Genomic DNA, 17,678 nt, shown 5'->3' with positions numbered 1-17,678 from the left:
GGTGCTGCACGAGACTGTTAAATCTAACAGACCAGTCCAGCGAGCAGATGGTTCACCTCCCCCTGCTTTTATTGCTTCCGATGTTGAAAGCGTTGAGACGCGACATGAAGGAACTTCATTCGCAACTGGGGCTGGTACCTGTCCGGGTGTGAAGGTAAGATGCCCGGTAATCCCGGCGAAAGTGAGTTTGGATAACAATATAAAGATTGTGGTCAATGTTGCATTGGATCCATTTTCGACTAATTGTTGGATCAATGAGAGTTTGATAGAGAGGCTTGGTGCAAAAACCGTAAAACAAAATTTATATTTGACAACGATGGCTTGCAAGAACTTGAAAACGCCTACACTGATTCTTAATAACTTGAAAATTTGCGACTTGGATGAAACAGTGACTGCGACGGTGCCCGTTTTGTATTCCAAGCCTGAAAGAGACTGGCCGTTTTCTAAAGAAGACTTGCCAAGACGTGAAGATTTGGAAGGGCTTCCGTTTCTGGACTCGATACCCTTTCGCTTCCTCGATGAGGAAGTTTCAGTATTGATCGGAATGGACATGCCTGGTTTATTACAAACTCTGCAAACTGTTAGCAGGGAATGGAACGATCCATTTGCCTCCCGGCACTGGCTGGGATGGGCGCTGAATGGGCCGATTTCGCCTAAAACTAGAATGGAGGCGTCAGTTCATCGAACGAAGATCCATTTCAAAGAGAACGATATAAACGAAAATTTCAAGAAAATGTTTCTTCAAGATTACGACACGACTGGTGAAGACGCAGTTTGTAACTCGGTGGAGGACGATATGTTTCTGGGAATCGTGACTGCGAATTCGAAGATGGATGACGACAATCATTACGTCATCGATTTGCCTTTGAAGGCCAATGTGAAATTTCCAAACAACCGGAATCAAGCCCTTGAAAGATTCAAAGGAATTGAGAAAAAATTCACACGGAACAAAAATTACTTCGCGGAATATTCAGCCTTCATGAATACCATGATGAATTCAAACTTGTTCCCTTCAGTACGGTGGAACATCGCTTAACGACAATTTGCTCCAAGGTCCCGACATGACAAATAGTTTGATTGGAGTACTGCTGAGGTTTCGTCAAGACAAAGTGGCGCTCACGGCCGACATTGAAAAAATGTTCTACCAGGTTAGGGTTCCGCCGGAGCACTCAGATTTTATGCGCTTCTTCTGGTATGGGGCAGCCGGGGAGCTCTCGGAGTTCCGCCTGAAGGTCCACGTCTTCGGGGCTAGGAGCTCGCCGAGCGTGGCGAACTTTGCCCTGCGCCTTACTGCTCGCGACGGAAAATCCCGATCGGAAAAGTCTAAAACCATAGTCGACCGCAATTTTTACGTCGACGACTTGCTGGTGTCGTATCCTGATGAGAGTGAAGCAGTGGCTTCTCTCCTTGATCTGCGCTCGCTTTTGGCGCAGGGGAGCTTCAATTTGACTAGTTTCGCGGGAACTTCAAAGGTAGTTTTGAGTGCTCTACCGGAAGATTCCCTCTCAAATGCTCTTAATGCAGATAGCCTAGCATCGCAAGCTTTGCCGGAATCGATGGCATTGTGTGTTACGTGGAACACAGACAATGACAGCCTCGGCTACCGTGTAGTTGCTGTGAAATTTCCAGCAACACGGCGAGGCGTTTTGCGAACAATCGCCTCCATCTACGATCCCCTCGAACTGGCTGGCCCTGTAGTCGTACCTGCAAAAGCAATTTTTCAGGAAACTTGCAGACTGAAACTGAACTGGGACGACGAACTTCCTCCCGCTCTACTGAGCGCTTGGAACGCTTGGCAGACTGACATTCGTGCTCTGAGCGATTGGTTGGTGCCACGGTGCCTCCACCTCTCGTCAGATGGTCGTCGGGCGCAACTTCATGTTTTTTGCGACGGCAGCGAAACTGCGTACGGTGCAGTGGCTTATGCTCGAGTTGAGACCAGTTCCAGCATAATCGTAAGTTCGCCAATCATGGCTAAATCCAGACTCACTCCATTGAACAACTCGGCCCTCAAACAATTCCTAGAATTGAGCTTTGTGCCGCTAAACTTAGTGTAACATTACAGCTAATCTTAAGTGGTAGCTTTGATTTCAAATTTCAAAAAATTGTCTACTGGACAGATATCACTACTGTGATCAAATACCTGTCTAATGATTCCGCACGCTTCCAAAGGTTCGTAGCGAACAAAGTGGCTTTTATTAGAAGCCACTCGTACCCTAATCAGTGGCGCCATGTTCCAACAAAATGCAATCCCGCTGACATTTTAAGTCGTGGGTCATCAGTTCGATCTTTAATACAGAGTGAGTTGTGGCAGAATGGCCCGAAATTTCTCAGAGATCCAGAGGCAACGTGGCCCGCATTAACAGTGACCTGCAGTGCCATGGCCGATGATCCTGAGGTGAGGAAGGACGCCATCGCCCTGGTTACGACTCCGCTCGAGGCGTCTCCAATGGACAAACTCCTAGCGTCAACATCTGACTGGTTTAAGCTGAGCGTTAGAATAGCTTGGCTTCTTCGACTGAAGGCAAAACTCTTCTCTAGAAGCTCGGTGAGCGCTCCGGGTTTGACTTCTGATGAATTGAGTGCGGCCGAGATGGAAATGTTCAAACATATGCAGATTACAAATTTCGCTTCCGAAATTTATTAGATTCGGAAAGGTCAGTCTGTTGCGAAGTCCTCGGCCTTGAGAAAATTGACTCCTTTCTTAGACGAAGGTGGCGTCTTGAGGGTGAGGGGTCGCATAAAGAACAGCGCTGTGTCTTATGCCACGAAACATCCCATTCTGTTACCCGGCAAGTCTCGTCTCGCAGAAATGTTAGTGAAGAAAATTCACAGCGACCTCGGTCACATGGGTCGCGAGACTGTTTTGTCCTCTATTCGCACGAGATACTGGATTGTTGGTGGGAACGCCCTAGTTCGAAAGGTGTTACTCAATTGCATTGCTTGTCGGAAGCGACAGAACCGTCCTCTTGGTCAAGTGATGGCTGACCTTCCTGCCGAAAGATTGACCGCCGAGTTGCCAGCATTTACGAATACTGGCGTCGACTACTTCGGCCCATTCTTCGTCACTAAAGGACGAACACAGCAGAAAAGATACGGTGTTGTATTTTCATGCCTCAGCAGCAGAGCCATCCACATTGAAGTGGCTCACTCTTTAACGACCGATTCGTTTATACATGCTCTGAGAAGATTCATAAGCCGGCGTGGTAATCTAAAATCACTCAGGAGTGACAACGGAACGAATTTCGTGGGTGCTCATCGTGAATTACTGAAGGAAATTGACCAATGGAACAAAAATTCTATTGAAAAATGGCTGCTGCAGAAGGGCATAACCTGGACGTTTAATCCGCCATACGCTTCCCACTTCGGAGGAATTTGGGAACGAGAAATACGAACTATACGGAAGGTTTTGGCAGCCCTCACAAACGAGCAGCCTCTCAAATTTAACGACGAAGAATTCGGCACGTTGATGTGCGAGGTGGAGGCCATCCTTAACAACCGTCCTCTGACGCCAGTCTCGGACAATCCCGATGATCTTGAGGCGCTGACTCCCAATCACTTGCTTCTTTTGAATGCCGGCGTGACATTCCCGCCCGGACTTTTTTGCAAGAGTGACGCCTGCTCAAAGAAGCGTTGGAAGCAGGTACAATACCTGGCAGATTTGTTTTGGACGAGATGGCGACGCGAGTACCTCACGTTATTGCAAACTCGTCAAAAATGGACAAACGTCAAGCGTTCCGTGCAGCCTGGTGACTTGGTGCTGGTGAGCGATAACCAGCTGCCTCGCAACCAGTGGCCTCTCGGGCGCATAGTTGAAATAAGACCCGGCGACGACGCCAGAGTTAGAGTTGCTAAGATTAAGGTTGCGAAGTTCAAAGATTCCTCTATTAATAAGATAGGGTGCCTAATAATCGAAAGGCCTATTCACAAGCTGATTTTACTTAGAGAAGGTTCACAAGATGTAAATTTAAATGGTATTTGAAATTTAGGGGCTGGTGTAAATATTTTTAGCAGACCTTTGTTAGCTTGGTTTTAATAGTCTATTTTTTATGCGCCCCTATGATTTACTTGTATATCCGACCTTTAGAGTGTGAAGATAGCCTACAACATAACACTCGTTTCATACGAGCTCAGTTCGTAGCCCGCGTCAAAACTGCCCACAATATTTCGGTGCGTTGATTTATGTCTTCATATAAGTTGTTCATAGTTCTGATGATTATTTGTTATTTTTGAATATTATACGCATACGATGAAGTTTATAGGGTTGATATATTTTTTTTGCTCTTACATATACAAGTTTTTAATCCAATAAACGGGATATTTGTTGTTGAAACCGTGGTTATCCTTGAAAACGCGGACTTACGTCAAACCAAAACCCAACAAAACGAACAGCGTTTTACATTTATCTAAAGAGTATTGGAAGCTAGTTTAAAGTAAAATAAAAAACGGGTAAAGTGCAAAGTGTTTTAATTATACGGAACTGAGCCTTTATGTGTGATCAGGCATGCAGAAATAATTGAGCTGAGCCTATAGAGCTCGAGCTCAATTATATTTGCCGCACGGCATGCTCAATTATAATTGAGGCATGCAGAAATAATTCATTGCTCGAGCCAGCGCTTGGGTGTTTTTCTTTTAATTTCCCAATAACTTCAACTTAAGGAATAAATTTTTTATAATTTCAAAGGAATACTGTTCTTCGTTTGGACCCTTTCACTCGTGAATCTCAATTCAAATAAATTCCATTATAACTTTCATTGTACATAAGTTCAGAGTTCCAGGTTAATTTTGTGAAGCCTAGTGCATTATAATTTTTTTCGTTTTTTTATAGTAAATTCAAGCATTTATCCGTGCTACGTGTTATTTTTTTCTTCATTAATTATGTCGGAAATTTAAATTTAACTTTTATCATTTTCCGAAGAACATTCTGAGATCAGTGTGAGTAATGCATTTAAAGAGATTTTTGCTTTGATTCATTGTTAGTTATTAGGTGATTTTGTACGTGCGTTCGTTTACTTATCGTTCAGTACGATTAATTCATTGAGGCCAGCATATAAGCGTGTTATTCTTTAGTTAAGTTTAGAAGCTATCAAATATAGACATGAATAAGCGTGAGACATTGGGTCATTAAAAAACCCAATGTTTCATGAAATCGATAACGAAACTTCCGTCTCTCAACAACATGTTTGCATCGAAATGTCTAATATAGTCCAAAAAATTTTAATTTAATTGACTAAAACTCGTCAATTAACAGATCTAAATTTCCATTTAATTTGCAATTAAACTTACTAATATTATTACATAGCATTCATTTAAAGGAATTTAAAAATTAATGAAGACATCCAGATTTGCTATGTGGATATTTTTCATCACTAAAATCTATCATAGAAATTCCTAGGCTCTCTGTTTGATTGATGGGAATATGTGAGTGAGGAAAGCCGAGACGTGCCTCCTAAAGAGGGTAGTAAAAAAATGAAGCCTCGTTGAAAAAAGTCTTCAATGCATATTTTAGTTCATGTAACAGTTCAATATTCTAAGTACGAGTTAGAACTTCGTGCAATTCACGTAAATTCGTTTATAATAAAAATATTCATTTATAGAAGCACATGTCGTTATTTTTTGTAATGAGTGATAATATATCATGGCTCGATACTTAACATGAAGGTGGTAATCGAAAATAATAATTTGATTCGACTATAGGCGAGAATGAGCGTTCAATTGTTAGTGTTACGAATTTTGAGTAAACAATTGAGAGATTTGGACCTGCTGGTAGACGTGGTAAATAAATGAAAAAGTTCGCTGAAAAAAACACGTGCAAAAGCTTATTTACAAAACTTTTTTAATAAATTATACTTCAAGAATAGTGAATCCGATCCTGGCCGAACCTTCTTAAGCAGAATACAGCTTCACTGTTGATGTACAGCTAGTGTAAAATGTATGTTGCAGCATACGAGCAAATATGTTAGCACTGGAAAACTTCTATATCACTCCGATCAATATTAACTTCTATTGCAATCTTCTAGAAAAAACGCCGCATTTTATATATTCAGTCTTTTTTCATTATACGTTTACTAAATCTCCTAAAGTGGAAAGGATTTTTGCAAGCGTGTACACGGTGTGCCCGAAGATATTCATTTGGCTTTAGAAAAATAGTTGCGAAGCTGCATTTCGAAAAAAATATTATCACTTTTTTAACCCGAATCAAAAATTACCCGTTGTAATAACTTCATATCAAGTAACTTGGTAAATGCAAGATTGATTTTTATGCGGCAATTGTGATTTAATACTTGTATAATTAAATTGAATACTTCAGTACAAAATTTATGCGAATCCTCTCCCACTTTGACCGGCGTTTCATTCAATTTTACATATTTTTACACTTTTTACACTTGGAAAGTTTGTCGAGCATGTCACGTGTGATCTTCCACTTGGAACGAATGTTCGAATGCATGTCAAGCATATCATTCGTTTTCCAGCTAACACAGAACAACTTTGAAGTACACATCGACGTATGCTTTATTCATGAGCTCGGCCGCTGCTTCTGTCACAGTTCTAAAGCCTCGCAAACGCCACTCGCCCTTTCGTCGAGCACGGATTCAGGCGAGTAAATTCGACAGCAAATTTCGAATTAGGAAGCGTGGCAGTAACCTTCGAATGCACCCCAGCCTATTCGGAATTTTTGTAAATTTTGCGGAGCGACTGCCAATGTCCGCTGGTGTCAGAAAAAACTTTGAAGTGACATTCCTAAGTATATTAGGACATTTTTCAAAAGGAGGAGTCACTGTTGGAATTTTTCAAGTATATGAACATCTGATTTTAATGCCTAAAAGTAGTGAGGGTGTTACCCAAGAATAATTTGTAGCCTGCTCTGCTTTCTATGGAAAGGCAAAAACGTAATTGACTTGCTCGAACAAATGAATTATGAAAATTTTGGGAAAAGATAACAGAGCAGGATTTCATTCTATTAATTTCTTTCGATCAGAAGATAAGAAATCAACATAGTCGCTTCAATTGTGCTCATACTCATTTTGGTCGCTCGTTTCATGTGATTTTAATGTACCGATAATTAATTCAATACTACTTCTGCTACTACTACAACTGCAAGTACTGGTAGAAACTAATCTTATTCGCTCGACTTGCGTCTGAAGCAATCGCAATATCGTTTTCACCAAGATTTAATAGCATCTTTCCTATGGCCTTATCTCCTCCTATATCTTACTTGTACACTAAATTTGGCCGTTTAGAAAATGATTCGCACCTCACAATTTTCCGTCTAAACTCCCTTGCGAGCATCAAGAGAACGATTCCGATCGTCCATCAGCTGATCAACAGAAAATTTATGCCTCTCTTTTAACTTATGGATTCTTGTACACCATGCACCTGATCAACAACCCACTTTTCCCCGCTTCTTTACTTCACTTACGAATCCTTCCATACCTGCGCTTAGGTTTGATCATGCTATGCAGATAGACGCGCCCAGAATCTTCGATCGTAAGCCGCCCCCATTGCCAGATGAGGCCATCGACTAACAATTAAACGAATAAATTTAATTTCATGTAAAATACCCGGATGAAGGCTCTATAGTTCTTATACTAATCCGAATAAAGAGTTCTAGCAGAATTGCGACCAATATTCAAGTGTATGTATACAATAAAATTGTTAACTCATGTTATTTAATTACTAAACAAATTGTTCACGAAATATTATCCTTTAATAGGAGATCAAATTAAATCTTTAATTTATTCAGGCCAATTAGAGGCACACTACCGAACTGAATATACAAGTGAAGCAACTATGTTGTATTTCTATATTGGTTTTGATTTTTTGGTGCCTCAAAAATATGTAATAAAATAAAGAGCAGGATGATCGGATGTAAGAAAATGACAGCAATATAAGACTTCTAAATGACTTTATTGAGAAAACTAAAGTACTCAAAACGGGCTCGAGAGAATCCGAGGTAGAACTCCAATGTGAAAGCCGCAGCAGATAATTTGCAATGCTAATTGAAATACATATTACACAATGAGCCTAACGTACTGCGAGCTTAAAAACTTTCTTAAATTATTGTATTAAATATTTGTACTATTTCTGAGAAGCAATTAATTTATTACGATGAGTATCTTGAAGAACAACTCAGATGAGACGACCGGTGCCCAACGCATGTTAACAGCACGCATGTGCTGGTAAAAGGTAATAACGCAGTCCTACATGTGCTTCAAGTGACAGCAATGAGCTGAATATTTCCCTCTTCAAAGTTTGGAAAGACTGGACTTGGACAATCAAATAAACTCGAAATAGTTTCTAACTAAATAAATTTCAATAATGAATGGTACAATTTCTCACATACTAATACAACCGCTGGCATAAGTGGCCAATACACGAGCTTTCTAAGCAACAAGTTAATATAATAACACAGGCTGAACTTCAATAATGACGGTTTGAAGTGGAGCCAGAGCCAGCGGACGCACTTCTAGTAAATATTGCGGCAGTGATTTTTATATGGATATTGCGTTAATATATAAAAAAAAGATGAAAAAATGAATGGTAGGAGCTTACGAGCTCAAAATTAAGTTGTTCGGTTTATTTTATTGATAGATAATAGCATATTTTGCAGCTGATTGCAATTGTTGATTTAATTGATAGGTGCTTCCTCAGATTAGGCTGGGTCTGAGCTAGACCCAGCCCAGCATTAATGTCCAAATAAAGGTTGAGGAGTTTTCGCTATCGGCGGTTAGAATAATGAAAAAAGTTTATTTGTCTTTAATTTTTGGAGATACATCTATACATATGCACCAGACGCTTCAATTTTTATCAAATTTATTGTACAGGGCGTATTTAAATATTGACAGAAATGACCGTCTAAAGGAATTTAAAAGCAAAGAAAACGCCAAGAAAATTCACCATATCGATATTGAAAACGTTTCGGAGTCCAGCTCCATCATCAGTTCGACTAAACTAAAAATGAATAAAATCACTTTAAAAGTCAAAATTCAAAGACAGACATAAAACCNCTGGACTCCGAAACGTTTTCAATATCGATATGGTGAATTTTCTTGGCGTTTTCTTTGCTTTTAAATTCCTTGTGAACTTGCGATATAAGCAGACTAATGATATAAGTACTTAAATGACCGTCTAAATTATATTACCATCATGCCATGCGATAATTACAATTATTAAAGATTAAAACGATATTACTATAATTTCAGGAGTGCGGCTATTAGTATAAAGTATAGCATGACTTCATGCACATTCTCTCAATTGCATCTCTGGCGAATTTCATCGTATCAATTATGCAAACGTCATTGTTTTCTGAAAATACACACGACGATATCCAGCAATTCCTCGGCCGAACATCCAATATGTCATGCTGACGAAGTCTCATTGTGAGGCCTGACTTTAAAGTCACGTGTAGAATTTCTAACTTAACGCAGGTTATGAAGCCACCTTGATTAATTCCATTGCGACGCTCGCAACTCGGCACGCTGCAAAAACCCCCGCAGCTCTCAGTCTAATAACAGTCGCCACCCCACGCACTTTATTGTAATGGCTGAAGGCAGCTTGTCAGGGGAGCTGAACAATGTTTCAATTCCCGACTCGGCTTCAAAGACGTGGCTTCTTCAGTGGGTTTCGAGGTATTTCCTGTGGGGGTTATTATTGGACAGGAAGGACATGGCTACTTCCTTTGGTTGTGAGGTTTTCTTGGAAGGTGATTAATTAACAGGAATGACACGGCTTCTTCTTTGGGTGGATGGCATTTCCTGGGAGGTGATTAATAGACAGGAATAAGATGGCTACTTCACTTTATTTTGAGGCATTTCTTGTCGGATAGTTAATTGACAGGGAATACGTGGCTGCTTAACCTGGTGGTGACATATTTCCAGTGAGGTGATCAATTAATGAGAAGACAACGGATGTTTTTCTTGTTTTGGATGCGAGTTATTTACTGAAACACGTTTAATGGACAGTAAAGACAGGACAGCTCCCCGCTTGAATGCTATTTTTCTGTTAAGTTTACCAATGAATATAAAAAACTATGGCCGCTTCAATTATCTCCAAGGGATTTCTGAAAAGTAATTTGCGGTTAGGTGGAATTTCCCTGGGCCTGCTTTTGAATAAAGAAATGAAAATTACTTCATTCAATCACCAAATTAAATTGTGCAAGTCTGTGTTTATCTAATGAACTTTTGAAGCTAGAATAACTGTAATATTCATTCCAGAAATATAATTAATCTGTTTTGACACCAAACTAAGTTACAACTAACATGAAGCCACTACGCTCGTGCATCTCATGGTAATGAAGAAACAAAATTGCTTGTCTTAATTACAAAGGCGTTTTAATCAAAATAAATCACTTCTCAACAAGATTATAAAATTTAATTAGTTGCATTTTCGGGCTCGTTATAATTTAATGTTCCATGAAATTTCTGAACGTGAGTATTGAAGTGTCAAGTAGCATGAGGAAATATTAACTTAAATTTTAATTATTGAGGTGAATATTTTTCAGAAAAATTTTCTGTAATATGATTTTCTCTCTGATCAGCTTCCTACTCTTTCAACCACGAATTACCTCTTTTCTTGCAATTTAATCCATCGGGGTTTATATTCTTCAGTTAAAAACACTCATTTCCAATATTTTATTGCTCAAATCTATTGCTTTCTCGCTTGCTTGTGAACAATGCAAACATGTGGGCGCGATTTGCTTCACTAATAAATAGCAATTTATTGACTGGCGGCGAAATTCAGCCCATTGCCTACATTCAATCTCAGCGCTCCGTAATAACTCGCCTCGCCCGACGGCGTTCGGAAGGCAGTTTGTTGATAGAATCTGGCAGGAGTCGAATGAAGCGTCAGACGTTTGGCCAGTCAGAAAACAGCAAGTGAAACTCAATTGAAATGCTTCCTTAACTGCCGAGTAAATGGCTATTGAATTACCCGAGAAGCTGCGCTCGAGGCAACGGCCACTACTCCAGTTCATGTTTCCTCAATCGACTTTCTGAAAAACGAGGCACGAAAATTTCTTAGCTCCCATATTGTAGAATTCCTCGCTTGGTCTCGTTACTGAGTGGTTTTTGGGTAGTCTAAGTCTTCTTAGATTTCAGGCAGAGAGATTGTCTTTTGCATGCAACTTTACAGATGCATGTTGGGATCGGGATACCAATTCAAGGTTGCACAAATCATCATAGGAATAAATCTTTAACTAAAAATCAAATTATGCTTGAAACTTCAAAAAATGAATTGGCGGATACAAATAACACAACTTTAAGCTCATGACATTTCATTTAACAAAAATAAAAATACGAAAATAAAAATAGTCAGATAAACATCTTGTGAATTTATGCAAGACCACGCCCGTTTGAATTCGGATTCATATTATTCCGAATTCTCTCTGTACAGGAAACATCAGAACTGAATTCCTTCTGCCCAGGAAACATAAGAAGTTAAAGAACGATCTTTATCGGGTTACGAGATCTCCGAGAGAGCCGGAGAATTAGGCACGTGTTTATTGTTCCTAAACAGCCTCTATGGATAAAAAAATATTTCGAGATGAAACAGATCACATGAAATATCTGTGAAAAAAAATTTCGACGTTCTTTGCGATGGAACAAATTCATAAGAAAGTTTTAAATTATTCATATTCCTCGTGAAGTTCAGTAACGTAAACGCATTTAATTTAATTTAATTTAAAGTTAACTGAATATTTAGGTATATATTGGAGCTCGAATACGACATTCTGTCTTTTTCCGGTGCCTTTTATTTGAAACATATCTTTTTGTGACATCTACATAACTACGTTAAATTGACATTGGATGAAATTTATCAGACCAGATGTTATAACCGTGTATGTACCATGAAATTGAAGTTTCACCTGCAAAAAAATTATCTATATCGGCTATGTGCTGCTTCATAGACTACGTACAATTCGAAAATTTATTCGTAGTTTTTTTATTATGATTTTATTATGTATTAGACGAGCGCCTCGAAGCTGCTAGCTGCCGTCAATTGGAGCCGAAGCCTCAACTTTAATTGATGAAAGTTGAGCAGACGCTAGCGCGATATTTCTCCAAAGGTCACTGAATGTTTTAAATGTCAGACAATAAATCAAAGAACAGAAACCTTTTGTCTACGAATTTCTCGGCTGTTCTTCCTCGTGAGAAGTTTAAACGTTTACGCTACTAAAACTTAAAATAAATTCTGAAAAACCACCAACCAAGAACAAAACATCCCTTTTCAACTGCAGATAATTGTTTGTCTTCAAAACAACAAACTTATTCTCTTAAAAAAATAAAATGATACTCATGAAATATTGATACCTGTTAAATAATTACAGTGAACGTGAATATTTTTCACAGAAAGACTTTTTAATATTATATATTCTCATACTCACAATGTTAGAGCGAAATTGTAGGAAAATTTCACACATTCCATTTAATTGAGAAGCTTTATTGAAGTTATCTCGCGACATTATTCTTTTAACTGTAATTTTGTTTGAAAGTACAGCCTCAAAAAATCAATATGTACACAATTTAAGAAGCACATGAATTAAATTCTTCTGTAAAATAAATAAGTAAAAACAATTCCTTATTTACAAGTCACACTATAACCGCATTTCCTTCCACCCCGGCCACATGCACCCCCGTGAACTCACTGAAAGTCTGTAGGCCCATAAGTTTTTATCGGAACTGGTGAAAACTTTTGCTGGCGATGCGCTGCACTCGTGAGATTGAAGGTAAATACAGGACCTTTACGGCCCACAGCTCAGTTTGAAGGCACCCGTCATTAATTCAATCGATTTGGCGGAGCGCAAGTGAGGCGAACTGATGGCTTGCATTGTCGGCTGAAGCACAGCTATCAAAGCAGGATGATGGAATCCATTTAGATAGACAGTTGTGCGCGGTTGTTGTGCGACCGTTAAATGCACTCCAGTTTCCATTGGCTCTTAGCGGGAATATTCATAAAATATTATATCTATTATTGAGATAGAAGCGAGTTCGGTTATCAATTTAGTCGCTCCAATCTCCTGCACGACGATTCTATGTAATTTGACAATATTGTTTTTATTCAAGTGATTCCAAAAATTTGCTGTCAATTTAAGTTATTCCATTAGTTAAAGATTTACGAATTCCTAGAATGCAATCAAAAATCAATCAGGTAGAAACTCAAATTACGGTGATGTCACGATGATATTCACTACAGTTGGAACATTTCTTCACATGATGAAGAAGTCAACCACTTTTCCATCGCACTGATCGTCTCGTCAAAAAGATGCGTCTTGGATAATGACGCGGAGACCAACGGATGCTGAGTCAGCGGGGGGAAATTGAAACTTCAACGACTCCTCGAAACATCAGAAAGTTGACCCTCACTTCCACCCCTAAGCCCTCCATGCTGCCAATGGGACCGGACATCAGGCTTTTATATTCTGTTCTAATCAACATAAAATGACCCATCATGTCTGCCTCATATGACCAGTGAACCCGACTTCAATTTGTCCGCTGCTATCATCATCATAACGCTAAACTATTTTGTAGACCTTTAAGGCGTCTAACTAAATTTAGGATTCATGGGAATACGCAATGAAAATAGTTCGAGTTTAGCAAACTTTTCATTCTCACTTGAGAAATAATGAGTTGGCGCTTTGCCAATGAATGTGCAACTGCTGGTGCAAATAAAATTTTACTGTCAGCATTGTAGATTTTCAATAAGAGTACTGAAAGGATTTCAAGATATTCAAAGTTGCTGGGTATTATCTACGCACAGTCTCTGTGAGAGCGAGCCGCAGCCTCTTTCAATGCTAATGGAGCCGAAAAAGTCCTGAAGTTTTTTCTTCGGTAACAAAAGCAACGGTCCATTAATCGGTTTCAGATAGCGCATTATTATCACATTCATGGTCTCCTAAGGCTAAGTTTGTGGTTCTTTTCTGTAGATTCGCCATCGCCTCGGCAGCAGTAATATTAGAAGGGCGAAATTCAAAGAGGGTTAATGATGGTTTTAATGAGATGAGGTCATCCTGGGGAAATGATGATGGTGAACATGAAACATCAAATTACTTTTTATAAATGTTTCAGTAAATGTTATCAATACAAGACTTTGATATTTTTCATAAGAAGATATATTGTTATTTCCGATTTGCGGCTGTATACAAATAACGGTTTGATTCAATTGCCATTTCCATTGAATTTTGTAGCTTTCTTTCTCTTGACTTCTGAGAAGGAAGAAATGTCTGGGATATCAAAAATGATATAAACTATTTAAATGATTTAAACTATTTTCTAGAAAATAATATATAATACAGTATGAATATTTCGCTCCTCCGTTAACTCTGCTCGTCGGTACGATTGAAAATGAGAAGAATATATCGCACTGTAATCGAGGCATTTCTGCTGCAGAAATAATTTCATTTCTGTACACACTTCTTCATTTGATTCAAAATTAACTCCTCTCATCTTGCTTCTCTACTAAAATTTCATACTAATTCTAAAGATCCATAACGTTTACTGTTTAAACTCATCCACATTTCTCTTTGGGTGTTGCGAAAATAAGTTCCTTTCGTGGATCCAAAAATGAAGGAAGGTTATTAAATAAATTGTCTGTTTTCATCGGGGAATACGTCTGTAACGAGACCTCATCCCGATAATGGCCGCAAATTTTTGTTGGGATCGTCGGGCGCCTGCGGTGAAGCTCGAGAGCATAATTTCACCGCTCACCTGACGCTTCAGATAAATCAATGGGACCGACGGAAAAATATCTTGCACCAGAATTCCCGGAAGAGAGTGGTTGTTAAGAATTGATATTGAGGAATATCTCTAATTATTTTTATTTAGGAAATAAAACCGCCCTGTTCAAATACGATGAAGATTACTTTCTACCCTCCTGTCAATAATTTGACCGGAGAGAATCGTGAAATGAGGAACTTGACTCAATCTAAAAGATTAATCAGTTTTCCTTCTTCGTGCGCAAAGTTTAACTTTTGTTATCGAAGCTAACCGAATGGTGAAGTTGAGTACTTAACCTTGTTAAGTGAACAGAAACTTAAGCTTTCATTAGACGGCCAGCGGTCGAGTGAAGCCAGACAAAAGTGCATAAAAATTCAGCCCAGGGCCGCACTAAGGGCTATTGGAGCCACAGTTAGCTGCCCAGGGATGGACTTGCTGCGCCCTAACGAGCCATTCAAGCCTCGTGGGCAGCAGCTCTGATACGGTGCTGTAGGATGCACACAGCAACAGACCACAGCACTGTGAGATGCACACAGCAATAGGCCACAGCACTGTAGGATGCACACAGCAACAGGCCACAGCACTGTGGGATGCACACAGCAACAGGCCACAACACTGTAGGATGCACACAGCAACAGGCCACAGCACTGTAGGATGCACACAGCAACAGACCACCACACTGTAGTGCAGCACAGCAACAGACCACAGCACTGTGGGATGCACACAGCTACAGACCGTGCACCACACTGTAGTATGCGCACAGCAACAGACCACAGCACTGTGGGATGCACACAGCTACAGACCGTGCACCACACTGTAGTATGCGCACAGTAACAGACCACAGCACTGTGGGATGCACACAGCAACAGACCACCACACTGTAGTGCAGCACAGCAATAGGCCACAGTACTGTATGATGCGCACAGCACACTGAGAGAAATGGGCGGGTCTGGATGACCCACTTTGATGAGTCAACCGCGTCCGAAAATCGATGCACTTTTTTGACTCACTTGCCCCATTTGTGGGTCATACTACCCATTAAATTTCAAGCATGACTCACTTGTGGCATTAAATCGCTCTGACGCTCAGATGCTAACTACGTATCCATGCTACGGGTGGCGTCATAAGGGATTTGACGTCACAAGTGAGTCATGCCTGGAATTTAATGGGTCAGTATGACCCACAAATGGGACAAGTGAGTCAAAAAAGTGCATCGATTTTCGGACGCGGTTGACTCATCAAGTGGGTCATCCAGACCCGCCCATTTCTCTCAGTGCAAATCTGTTTGCTGACACAGTGCGAGTCATGTAGTTTGCACTACAAAATGTGTATAAAGTAGATAACTTCCCTCAGATATTAGAAGCTCAAAGTTAAGCTCATCTCGTTAAGGCTATCATGATTAAGCAAAAATTAAGGACGAAGTCTAAATAATCTAATATAAGCTCAACTGCGCTCTTGTACAAAACCGTTACTTTAAAGATATCACGTTAGACGATTAATTATCTCAACTAATTGTTAAAGTTAAAGTAAAAAAGGAACTCGCGAGACAAAGGAATTTCTTTAAGCGTTGACAAGAGAAAAAAAAAACATTTCAGTGGGCGAAGAATTATTTTGTATATAAACTCCGTAATTGGTCGAATAATATTCGTGGCATGACACGAACCCTTTAAGGATCTTAAAATAAAACATTCACTCCAAGTTTCTTAAGATAAATACTTTCGTGGAAATATAAATAGAAAATTGGTAAGAAAAATTGCATATAAATTTTCATTGTTGCCATTTCTTTGTGAAATGTAGGCATCTTGTGGCAGTAAGATTTTCCTCGTCATTTTCTTCCACTTTACGCCGCAGTTATTTTCGCATTATTTCTTGATATCAGTACCGCCAAGAGTCAACGCATCTCCAAATTGTTCATCTTTTTTCCCAAACAAAGTTATTTAAAGATCCTGGCAGACGTGATGACGCATCTCACCGTCACATTAGCTGTATGATGAACGCTCATGAGCTTCTCAGGGATTCTACTAAGCCAAAAATCAGCCATTTTGCAAGTTAACTTGAGCATTGTGGTGGAAAGCGCTTCATCCATTATGATTAGATTCCTTACAAAGTCTTCATATTCTGCAAGCTGCAGAATCCTATTCACAAAATCTGACCAGTTTTGATATTGTGCGGGTTGGCCGTGAATAACTTGACCTTTTCACACTCTATCTGGCCTTGAAATTTCTTGATTATTTTCTGGTAATCTTGATTATTGATCGATTCATGCAAGATATTTCACTAGAACTTGCGTCAATTATAAACTCCTTTGCATTAGATATAAGGCTTAAACTTAATATTTCAGTTTACTGACTGATTCTGCGAAAACTTTTGAATTAAAATGGAAATAAATCGATAGTTTGGAACAGAGGAACGGGCAAAATTATTCAAATAAAAATGTATTCCCCATTATTTACTAATTAAACTTTATTTACTACATGCATTTTGTTCCAATAATTGATTATAACACGTTGATTTAATTCGTTCGCCCTAACACACTGTCATCAGCTAATGCCAAAGTGCAAAATTACAACGTCATGTCTTCATCCAGGTTTCAGCTGATTCAATAGGTCACACGTGGGTGTTTGTTGTCTCATAGACAACAAACTGCCTCGAATGAAGCTATAAAACTTAAGCTTTTATCTTTATTCTTATTTCAAGCTAAGCTTTATTCGTGTTGTCAGGACTTCCAGATTGCGAGTAAATCGAAACGCCTGTAGATGCATGACGCACTGACATGATAGATGCGTTCAACAAATGGCGATGCGTGTTGAATTCTCGCACAAATGGATAGTTAATCGAATGATTGCGACCTCGATAGCTACGGCAAGGCAGACAACAGACGTCAAGTTGAGTGCTGCACGCTTCACGAAACGCCTCTTCATGTGTAGCGTGATTGATGGTTGCTTTGTGAGACAATTTGGTTGACGT

The 17,678-nt window shown here is 39.4% G+C and overlaps 2 protein-coding genes across 2 annotated transcripts; both read left to right on the top strand.

The window, feature by feature from the left end:
• The first annotated feature begins 1,061 nt into the window (after positions 1 to 1,061).
• LOC125177756 lies at positions 1,062 to 2,057 on the top strand. Its single transcript, XM_047880100.1, has one exon. It carries the CDS (start codon positions 1,062 to 1,064, stop codon positions 2,055 to 2,057), a length of 996 nt encoding a protein of 331 aa, XP_047736056.1.
• Positions 2,058 to 2,380: 323 nt separating this feature from the next.
• On the top strand, positions 2,381 to 3,841 carry LOC125177755 (the record flags this gene model as incomplete). Its single annotated transcript, XM_047880099.1, has 2 exons — positions 2,381 to 2,548; positions 3,434 to 3,841. Coding segments are annotated over exons 1-2 (576 nt in total), but the record flags the coding sequence as incomplete, so codon positions are not given.
• Positions 3,842 to 17,678: the final 13,837 nt, after the last annotated feature.

Source organism: Hyalella azteca, unplaced genomic scaffold, assembly GCF_000764305.2.
Source record: "Hyalella azteca isolate HAZT.00-mixed unplaced genomic scaffold, Hazt_2.0.2 contig4650, whole genome shotgun sequence".
Lineage (NCBI taxonomy): Eukaryota > Metazoa > Arthropoda > Malacostraca > Amphipoda > Hyalellidae > Hyalella > Hyalella azteca.
Note: the sequence above shows the minus strand (reverse complement) of the source record. Positions and strands in the feature narration are given on the sequence as shown.